This window comes from Parasteatoda tepidariorum, chromosome X2 (genome assembly GCF_043381705.1).
Source record: "Parasteatoda tepidariorum isolate YZ-2023 chromosome X2, CAS_Ptep_4.0, whole genome shotgun sequence".
NCBI lineage: Eukaryota > Metazoa > Arthropoda > Arachnida > Araneae > Theridiidae > Parasteatoda > Parasteatoda tepidariorum.
In genome coordinates, this window is record NC_092215.1 from 43,521,050 (window position 1) to 43,532,837 (window position 11,788).

The 11,788-nt window shown below is 31.0% G+C and overlaps 1 protein-coding gene across 1 annotated transcript in view; it reads right to left on the reverse strand.

The window, feature by feature from the left end:
• Positions 1 to 11,788, reverse strand: part of LOC107446026 (retinal degeneration C) — a 64,283-nt gene that overhangs the window by 46,928 nt on the left and 5,567 nt on the right. The window contains exons 2-4 of the mRNA XM_071188287.1: positions 10,107 to 10,239; positions 3,819 to 3,946; positions 1,215 to 1,311 (exon numbers count right to left, since the gene is read on the reverse strand). Of these exons, the coding sequence (XP_071044388.1) occupies positions 1,215 to 1,311; positions 3,819 to 3,946; positions 10,107 to 10,188 (307 nt within the window). The 5' untranslated portion in view covers positions 10,189 to 10,239. The remainder of the gene's footprint in view (positions 1 to 1,214; positions 1,312 to 3,818; positions 3,947 to 10,106; positions 10,240 to 11,788) is intronic.

Sequence of the window (11,788 nt, forward strand, 5' to 3'; positions counted from 1 at the left end):
TGGATTAATAATGTGCTTTTGATGTGATCATTCCAGGTGAGTTTGCTATTGATTATAAGGCCAAGACAATTTGCTTTTTTAACTATTGGTATTGGTTGACAACCTTTAAAGAAACACACATTAATATGTGCGCTTAATTTTTTTAAGAATAGTGGTGATCAAAATCATTTAAAAATTAAGTTTATAAAAGAAAAAGTAGCATATATTTACTACCACTTTAAGTATGGAAAGGAAATTTTACGCCAAATGCGTAAAAGTTGGCAGGTATGCATTTACATGGTGTGTATATTTTATTAGCTATTACATATGTGCCACGATTTTTGCGAACGATATTTTCTCGTGGTAGCCAATTTTATGTTTTAATATATTATTCTTGGTTTGAAAATTTTAATTCAAAATTATTTTAACTGCCACATCATATAGAATTTCTAAAACTTATGTAAGAAGGTTGATAATTATACCTTACATATGCATACCTGCCAACTTTCTCGCATTTGGCGTAAAATTTTATTTCCATATTTAAAGTGGTAGCAAAATGCATGCTTTTCATATATTCCTAGCATTTATAAACCTAATTCATAATCTATTTGACCACCACTCTTTTTAAAAAAATTAAGCATATATATTAATATGTAATACTGTTGTGGTAGTCCTTATTTCCACTCAGATGAATTAGTTAGAGCCCCTAGCGGGGCTGACGCTAAGATAACCAACACATATGAGTATGAGTATGAGTTGTGGTAGTCCTTCAATCCTTCCTTGTGGTAAGTAAACTTCTTCAAAATACAGCATATGTTTCTGCCTAAAATTGTAATTTGAATTCCATTTTACTATCACAGGGGAAAATCATACTCGAAAGGATTAAAAATTGGCAGGTATGCATAGGTACAACCGTGCCAAAGTGTAAAAAAGTGCATATAACTTTAATGCTTTTACGCTACTTTTGAGCTACCACTGTGAAAAATTTTAGCAAAAATCGTTAAGTTGGTGCTCTTTCTTAAGAGTAAAAATATATTTTTAACTGGTAGTAACTGGTAATAATCACAGATAGTTTACCTCGATTTAAATAAATTTAAAAATATATTGTTTTTACTGAGTTTTCAAAAATTAACAATCCTAGATTAATAAGAACGGTTTGCTAATACAATCATATTTCTGAGACCAGCCGTCGTAACGTAGATCATAGATTAGTTTTATCTAAATTAGTTACTTACCTCTAAAAAAGTATGGATTATTATATGTCACTGATGATGCAATATCAGGATTGACTTTGAAAAGGTGTGTGATAAGGTCGTTGAAAAAGTTGTAGAGCTAAAAAGTAACAAAGCATTTTAATAAAACTTGTAATTTTATATCACTTGAATAACTGATCAAAAAACAGAAAATAATCCAGAAAAGCCATTTTAAATTGAAAGGTTTAGTTTTCAATTGCAATGATGTGTAAGTGAGTGATTTGATTAATGTGTGAATTAATTTACTATTTTCTTTTGTTAGATACCTCTTAAATTATACTAATTCCTCTTTATTACAAAATTTGTAGCTTAATATTACTTATGGTAGGCAGTTATGTTTTATTTAACCCTTTCGGGCCGACTGTCACAAATACGTGACAGCATAAAACCGTATCAATCAGGTTAAAAATATAAAACTGGTAATCAAAGTATTTCTTTGTCAGTTTATTTGTGGGCGGAGTAATAATTGTTTGATTTATTTAATTCACCAATCCTTTGTTCAAAATAAAACTATTTAGTTATACTTTGAATTAACAATGATTATATATATGTTTAAACTAACAATAATTAAATTAAAAGCAAAGTAAGTCTGTCAAATTAGCAACGACTACATTTAAGTTACCGTTTTTTATTTAATTACAACTTGATTCTGATTTTGTACGAATGCTTTTCTGAATCACCCGTCCCCAAAGGGTTAAGCACTCGGGAAAAATAAATCCATACAAAAATTAATAAAATAATTTCACTTTTTTTAATAGGCCACCACAAAATTCACATCATATTTTCAAGATTTTTGAAAATTTTATAACCATCGTTGAACAGCCGACCCAGTTCTACTCCGTAGCCTTGTAAATTTGAACCCAATCCAGAAGACAAGGGAGCTCTTGGATCAAGTAACAGGAGAAATTTGCCTTCGTGGAGGATTTTTTGATGGAACTAACCCGCATTTGCGTTACATGCAGAGGAAGACCGTGAGAACATTCCACGGTTAGCCTGACGGCAAAGGGACTCTAATCCGTGATCCGTCTACCACTGAAGATATTTCACGTCAGCAGTGTGGTCGTGTAAGCTGGATGCGGATTTGTGTCGACCAGCCATCGCTGGGATTCAAGCCCATTTCACCGCATTGGAAGGCAAAAGCCCTATTTTCTGAGTCATCACGGCTCTTTTGTAACCTTTTTATATCCGTCGTTGAACAACCAACCTGATTTTGGGTTTACTACTACTAATGTTGAACTCCGTAGCCTTGTAATTTTGAACCAATCCAGAAGACAAGGAAGCACCTAGATGAGTACCCCCAGAGGTATTGATTTGTTACGGGAACATGGAGGACTTTTGCAACTCGACAGATTTAACGTGCATTAGTCACCATTTACTGCACAGGGATCTTCGGCCGGTGGGGATCAAACCCACGAACTCTTGGACATGGGTCCAGTGCTCTACCAACCAGGCTATCCAGACCCTTTTTGTAACCTTTGAAAAAAGTCTAATTGCTAGGTCGCAATTTTTAAGTTCCTTATCGTTTAAACGTCAAAATATTAATTTTCTGCCCAAAATATTAAAGACTGATAATTTAATTATTTAATTGTTAGTATTTATCTTGCTTAAGCGAAGCAGTTGTATCTACCAAAATACCATACTTGCTAACGACTTTTCCGAACAATATTTTCTAGTAGTAGCCAATTTTATATTTCAATATGGAATGAATATTTGATTTAATTTATTTTAATAAAATTGTAATGAAGAATTTAAAAAACCTATATAAAAACCCTAAAAATTATGCCATATAAGTATGAAGGTATGACAAAATGTATGAAACTGCTAATAAGGCTTTTTTTTTTAACTACTACTATGAAATATCGTTAGCAAAAATAGTTGGCAGCTATGATTGAAATCTATACTTGGTTTTGAAAAATCGCTCCCAATGGTTTGTAACTATAATAATAAATTATAGCCGATCGTTTGTGATGGCTTTCACAAAATTATCAGCCACTTCTTCAATTCACAAAGATGTTTTTTGGAATATTTTTGACAAAGTTTTATCTGTATGTATAATATTAGTTGTTAAATATGAAGTCTTCACTTAAAAATAATACAGCAGTAAGATTAGATTTGTTAGGTACATCTTTCATTTATTTGTTTTTAGTGGTGCTCAAAATAATTTTAAATAAAACATAATAAACAAGAGATCAAGCGTAAAAGCATAAATATTGCTTAACATTAAATATTTAATAAAATTCTCCAATTAGCAGCAGGAAAGGTTGGCAGCTGTGCAGTACCATTACAAAAGTCTGAGACCAAAAACCATAGAATCAGAGTTCATATACAATCCTTAAAAAATTTAAAAAGTAGGGGTAATATTGTAATCAAAAAGCTACGCTACGAACTTCTCTTTATTAGCCTACATTTGAAAATAAAAGATTCATTCACTTACTACATATACTTATTTGGATATATTAAAGGTCTTGGCGAATTCAAATTCATTAAAACACTAATTTTTTTTTTGCTACAAATTTAATAATGACTGTACGAACCCTGATAGAAGTTGGAGCATTCATACAAACATTTAATACTACTTTAATTTACCTTTGTCTGATCCTGTTCTCCAACGTATTCTAAGCTTTGAAATATTTTCCATGAACACCGTCTTCTTGCTTCCTCCCTTGCCAAATATCGTCTATACCATTTTTGAATCAATATTGCAGCATTAAAATCTATGACAAATTTTGAAACATTATTGTTCTAATTTTACATATGAAGTGGTGACAAAATTTAAGTTTCTTGATTTAATTATTTGCCTTATACCATACCTGCCAACTTTTAATCCCTTCCATTATCATTTTCCCCAGTGGTATTAAAATGGAATTAAAACTTCAATTTTAAGCAAACAAATACGTTACATTTGAAAAAATTTTAGTTCACAACCATGATAGTAACGCATATTAATATATGTGCTTAATTTTTGTAAGAATAGTGGTGATCAANTTTTTAATCAATATTGCATCATTAAAATCTATGACAAATTTTGAAACATTATTGTTCTAATTTTACATATGAAGTGGTGACAAAATTTAAGTTCCTTGATTTAATTATTTGCCTTATACATTTAATTTGAAATAATTTTGACCACAACTGAAAAAATTAAGTAAGCATATATATTATTACATAATAATTTTATATCGGGCACCTCATCCAAATCAAGCTTATGGGTTTTGCCGAACTGACCAGCTCGTGTTGAATCAAATTGTACTCTCATGATCATTATGCGCAAAATTTTGATCAGTAGGTATCTTATTTAAGTAGATTTTGAAGCATTTAGTAGCTTTCTCGTCGCAATGACTTCACCATTTGACGACGGTGTGATCTATTAACGTCTCAGCATGGTCCCGGTTTGACGAAATCGGGACGTTTACGTCTCAATTGGGTCACCATATGACGAAGATGTGAGTTATTCAGTCTCAACAGAGACAATGTGACGAAATCGAGACGTTTACGTCTAACTAGGGTCACCATGCGACTAAGCTACGACTTGAATGTGTCACATTCTTTGCCACACGCTGACGTCACTCCAGAAGTTATATGTCTCATTGTGGTTTCGTGTTGATGTCTGAATGACGTCAGAATGTGACGTCCTCAAAGGCGGATATAGTAACCTTCAAAAACCCACGCATCGACGACGAAGAGCTCATATGTGACCTCACAAATGAGTCTCCGTGACTGTCGTATTTTTGTTGCAATCTGGTAACGGTGCTATCTGGCATTAAATTGGTAGCTATAAGGTAATGAATGACCATCAGGGATCAAGTTGGAGTCTATGTGGACTATCTATATTATCCCAGAATATTGTAATGATATGATGTAAAAATGCTTTGTTGAAAAATATCAATTTTTCAACAAGGCTTTGAAAAAGCACTGTGCTTGGATCAAATAAAACACAAATAAATTAAGATGTGTTATCTTCAGCATAAATCGGTATTAACTAACCGTCACGTGAAAAACTCTCATGCGTAACTGTCATATCATTTCTGGAAAATTTTCAGGAGGAGAAAAAATACTGTAACCACTGTGACAAACTACAATAATAAAATTAATTAATTTTCATGTCATGGTAAATACGGATTTCTCGTCCAGAGCCTCGTCTGAAATCGAGAAGTAAAACCATTTCATTTTTAGCATGTTTTCGGGAAGTGTGAAAGTCCGTGATTGACAAGACATCTATGAAATATATCGATTAATAAGTTTTCGTCAGTATTGAGAAGTTTTCTCTGGGGGTGCTTAAAACAAACTCAGATGACAAAGCTGGAAATAGTGCAAAATAAATTACTCAGATGAATAACTAGCACACAATATTACCTCCTAAACAGAGCCATAAGAAATTACCTAAAAATAGATATTATTAGCAACTACAGAAATAAACTCAGTGCTGCTCTTTATAGTAATTCAAAAGAAACCGACCCTGCTGGTTTCAATAACATCCTTAATAGAGAGTTAATTATCGACATGAGAGATTATACCCTATCACATCCTTCCTCCTCTCAGATAATGCAGTTTGCAACACCTAATGTTCAACTCTGTAGCCTTGTAATTTAGAACCCAATGAAGAAAACAAGAGAACTCCTGGTACAAGTATTGGGAGAAATTTGCCTTCGTGGTGGACTTCTTGATGGAACTAACCAGCATTTGCTTTACAAGGCGAGGAAAATCCTTAAAACCTCTGATTAGCCTGATGGCAAGGGGACTCTAATTCATGATCCGTCTACCACAGAAGATATTTAACGTCAGTACTGTGGTTGATGCAAGCCGTGTACGGAATTCGAATCGACCAGTCATCGATGGGATTCGAACCCGGTTCACCCCATTGGAAGGCAAGCCCCTACGGCTCTCTCTCTCCAGCTATTATAAATAACTCTCCCTCCAATTTAACTAGGGATACTCCTAGAGAGGGGAAATAACCAATGATGATCCCCAAGTATTCCGACCCTTATATTTATACCTTACCCCAGTTAGAAGTAGGACTATAAGTATAAACTTGATGTTCGCTACCACTTCCGCTACTTCTTTCACACTGATCTGCATTTACTGTCATTCACTCAATCGCCCGAAGGTATCGCCGCCTATCTTCTACAAAAGAGTGATATGTCCACTCACTACATGGACAGGTACTCCGTAATTAACCTTAGTTCAAGTTTAAGAGAAGTTTTCTCGTGATGGTAAGTCAATATATGAATCAATACCCTTCTCATCAGAGATTTTTCAACACTTCGTGAACTAGCAATGAAAAAATTACTAAAATATATTTTTTAAATTATTATTAGTAAGCATAATGTCTAATCAGAGTTTGTAAATCTGTGCCAAGCATTCTTTTAAAAAGAAGTGCTATCTTTTTCAAAAAGGAAAAAGTGGTAGCCTAAAAGTTTTATTATCAATATTTAATTTCTCATAAAATTTCGTCTTCCATAATACATTAATATTATATTATTTGGATATGAAGTGAAATCACTATTATGCAATAATGCAAAAGGTGCCTTTATAAAAAAACTGATTTAACTTTAAATGTATACAGCAGACTCACGGATTAGATCGGTCTGATACTTGCTAGTTTGAATATATATGCACAGGCTCTTTTACGCTGCATGTGCTGTGTCTCTTTTATCTGGAACCATTGAGTTAAAGGTTAAAAAACCCAAATACCCAACTACTCTTTTTGTAAAAGAAACTTTTGCATTTCTGTAAAATGAGGACTGATAGATATTGAAGTGATACTAAAAAGCGGATGTTCATATTAAGTGAATAACCATTTGTTTCATTTCATATCCCAAATCATGCATAAATTACGAGGATCTCAAGAGAAATTTTGAAACACCTTACTTGCCAGTAGGCGAAAATAATTTGCAAGTTTTAGTTTTTATTACCTCTAACGCTTTATTAAATTTTTTGTATCATTAACTAGAAACAAGAACACGTATTTGAAATAATTTAAGTTAGCTCCATTTTATTTTCCCTACATAAAATAATTCATCAAAAAATCTAATAAAATTATCGGATTTATATCCGTACAATAAAAGTATTTCTATAACTGCACTCTTTCACGTTTAGTCTTACCGAAATTAATTTTTAATAAGATTTTTACGAAAGAAATATCTAAAGATATCGATAAAAAATACTTGGCTATTCCCTCAATAGTTTTTATGATCTCTGTGTAACATTTTCATGTCGTGATCGAAGATGTAGGAAACAACATGGCAGCGGAAGGGAATTGATATCTATAAAAAGACTTAATAGGGCCAAAAATAGCTATGTTTTATTTTTAATAAAGACATTTTGACTCTTTTTTTTCGTATTATTTTGATAGTTCTGTGCGCAATTCATGAATAAAAGATTTCAATATGCTCTTAAAGGGAAACTCTTAATATTTTTAAGCTCTAGATTTAAATATGATCTTCAGATTTCACATAATAAAAATTATGTAAAAGAACCAAATATGCCAACTCTTCCAGTTTCATCGGTATATTTCTCTTGAATATTTAGTGTGGTAATAAATTTATTGCCTCTTTTATTTTAGATTTAATACATTTGATTTACACGATAAAAATTATTTTGACCATTAGCACACATAAAGAATTTTAACATTCATCTTAAGCCTGATAGTTATGCAGTGAAAGTTGGTACGATTAACCAATTAACGGATGTGTTTCTACACCTGAAAATAATAAAAGTTGTTAGTTAAACTATTTTATATATAGCTTTATTTCGGGTGGACTAAAGTAGCTACCAAAAATAATTAAAAATCATTACGTACCAACTAGAGAGATTATGATTGGTGACAGCTATTTACTGTGGATTAGATAAACTTACATCGATTCCTTCCGAATGCAAGCTTACAGCTAAAATTTTCACTTTTCCAGGGTGCAAGCAAGAAGAAATCCTATCTTGATACCCGTACACCACAGAGTGTCTCAAACAAACATCTGTTTGTGTGAATATATAGCTTCGATTTAAAAACTAATTCCTCAATTTTGTATCTTTAAAATCAGTGGTGGTCAAATCAATGGCGATAAGCTCTTTTTTTAGCTATTAGAAAACGACTCGTGATTGTAATATCATCCAATGGAGTTTAAATTAAAATTGTGGAGATTTATTCAACTCTAAAATGCTCATAGTTTTGATTGGCCGTAAATTTTTCCGACGATAAAATCGCGTTAAATTCTGCATGCAGTAGTCAAAAAATTCCGCCGCAAATGAATATTTTAAGATAACCCAAAGACTAATTCAAGAGAGGAATACCAATTTCACTCCGTTGCTAAACAACCAAGTTCAGACAATAAAAAAAATTAAATAATATTCTACGATTGCTCGGGGAGTTTATTTGTTAGAGAGGGTGTTCCCTCATCTCCACATTTGCNGGAATGAACTAGCCCTTGTATTCTCTTTAGCCCTGGGTTTATTTATGAATGCTTAATAGAAAATATCTTGAAGTTTCTAGGCAATGGACAATTTTTCAGCTAATTTCTGACCAAATAGCAAAGATTTTTTTTTAAATTTCCTTTTAAAAGAAAGGTTGAATCAATTTATAAATTATCTATGATTTTCTAAGTTTTTAGAGTTAGAATGCACGTACTTTTCATCTGACGTTATTTGGGTTTTTTTACGTTGCTTTTACTTCATTTATACGAGAATTTCTTACCAAAATCAAGAGTACATGACTTAATATAATTATGTAAAAATTTTTAGGTATAATCATTTTTGCAGTTTTGATCGAGTCCTCTTGACAAGGAAGTTTAAAAGAAACAAAAAAAGTGCCTGAAAAATGTAGATTGTATAGTAATTCTAATGCACATTCACAAGATTTTACATAATTTACGATATTTTTTTTTTTAATTACTAAAAAAAATCCTGAATGTTAAATGGCATTTTAGAAACTTTGAAATATGTTATGGTTAAGAATAACGTACTGAAACAATATGTTGCATATATTGTATGATTCGTTGTTTAAAAAATCTCTTCATTCTGCCAAATATTTAGGTTACGTGGCTTTCCTTGGATAAAAATGATTTGCAAATGGCATCCTGATGTTTCGATATATTCTGAAATTTATTTTCGCAAATTCACCATACATTGTCGCGCAACATGTTCCTTAATTACGATAAGCTACATTTATCAGCAAATACCGCTACTATGATTTCTTTATTTATTTACATATATTTGATACGATACTCTTCTTTTAAACTGAGTTCGTAAGGTCCTTAAGATATTGAAAAGGTGGCACAAATACTTGAAAGATAAAATATTTAATTTCATTAACTCAAAATATCTGGTCTCAAAATTTTAATTTTAAAGTTAAAGATAACTTCATAGTTACAATATTGATGCTACGGTTCTTTTACTTTTTTAAGGACCACACGAATCCTGTTAGAATATCAAAATGCATCTGTTTACTTTTACGAGCATAAAATCCGTATAAAAACTATAATCAAGACCCAAATGTAAAACAGTATAGTTGATTATGAAAAGATCATTGGATGCAAAAAGCATAAAAAGGGAAATAAAAGTCGACATGTTTCTAGTTTTCAAAATTAGGCGCCCATTCTCAAGATTTGCCTGGCGAAAAAAACTTGTGACGTCATTATTGAACACTCAAAACATGTCTACTTTTATTATCATCTATTATTTTTTAAATCAATGAGGTTTTAATCTTTTCGATTCAGTTTCTTGGAATTATTCATTTAGTAACACAGTACACTAAATTACTTCATGCAGTATCAAAATAAGTGTTACGTAAGATAAAGGCATAGGTTCTTAGATTGAAAAAATAATAATTAATCAATACTTTAAAAAATAAATCTTACAACCACTTTTCAAAGACCGTATTCTTACTTTTTTCTGTTGGACTCATTGCCCGAAGCAATCGCCGTTCATGTTTCTTATCTTTTCGAAAATTTGAGACAGCACATCCCATTATATCGGATATTGTCTTGTTAAGTTTGAAAATAAACAAACCATCAGGAACCTACAAATCAAGTAAGAATGCATTATTTTAAGCTTTCAAAATAAACAAATTTAGTTTGAAAACAAACTATCGGGGACCTACGTATCAAGCTAGAATGCATTATTTTAAGCTTTGAAAATAAGCAAATTTAATTTGAAAATAAACTATCAGGGACCTACGAATCAAGTTAGAATGCATTATTTTAAGCTTTTAAAATAAACAAATTTAGTTTGAAAATAAACTATCAGGGACCTACGAGTCAAGTTAGAATGCATTATTTTAAGCTTTGAAAATAAACAAATTTAGTTTGAAAATAAACTATCAGGGACCTACGAATCAAGTTACAATGCATTATTTTAAGCTTTGAAAATAAACAAATTTAGTTTGAAAATAAACTATCAGGGACCTACGAATCAAGTTAGAATGCATTATTTTAAGCTTTTAAAATAAACAAATTTAGTTTGAAAATAAACTATCAGGGATCTACGAGTCAAGTTAGAATGCATTATTTTAAGCTTTGAAAATAAGCAAATTTAATTTGAAAATAAATTATCAGGGACCTACGAGTCAAGTTAGACTGCATTATTTTAAGCTTTGAAAATAAACAAATTTAGTTTGAAAATAAACTATCAGGGACCTACGAATCAAGTTAGAATGCATTATTTTAAGCTTTGAAAATAAAAAAATTCAGTTTGAAAATAAACTATCAGGGACCTATGAATCAAGTTAGAATGCATTATTTTAAGCTTTGAAAATAAAAAAATTCAGTTTGAAAATAAACTATCAGGGACCTACGAATCAAGTTAGAATGCATTATTTTAAGCTTTGAAAATAAACAAATTTAATTTGAAAATAAACTATCAGAGATCTACGAATCAAGTTAGAATGCATTATTTTAAGCTTTGAAAATAAATACAGTTTGAATATAGGCAACCACCAGGAATCCACAATTCAAGTAAAAATGCATTATTTTAAGCTTTGAAAATAAATAAATTCAATTTGAATATAAACAAACCATCAGAAATCTTTAAATCAAGTAAGAGTGCATTATTTTAAGCTTTAATTCTAATAACTACATAAAATTAAACACTCGCTAAATTATCAAGACTTTTTAATAAATTATTATAAATTCTGTATTTTATGACCAATATTTAACCCCTGATTTATATTTTGGGTTTGCGACTCTTAATAATAAATCCCGTTTTTCCAGTATAAACAATTAATATAAAAAAATAAAGTCAATACCTACTCAGGTCATCAAAGAAATTTTTTATTTTAGTTACTTTTTATTAAATAATTGCAATTAATGTAAATATGTATATACACCCTTGTGCAAATTAATTAAAACAAACTCAATAAATTCAGAAAACTAAGAGAAAATGCTATTTTATTTAAATTTATACAAACTCAAAAATTTTTAGTACATAATATAATCTCCACGACACTTTATTAACATTTGGACACGATTCGGCATGGATTCCACTAATTTTTTACAGTCATTTATAATATTTGTGTCCTTGTACCACACATGAATTAACGCCGTGATTAGCTTCTCCATAGTTGTACAGTC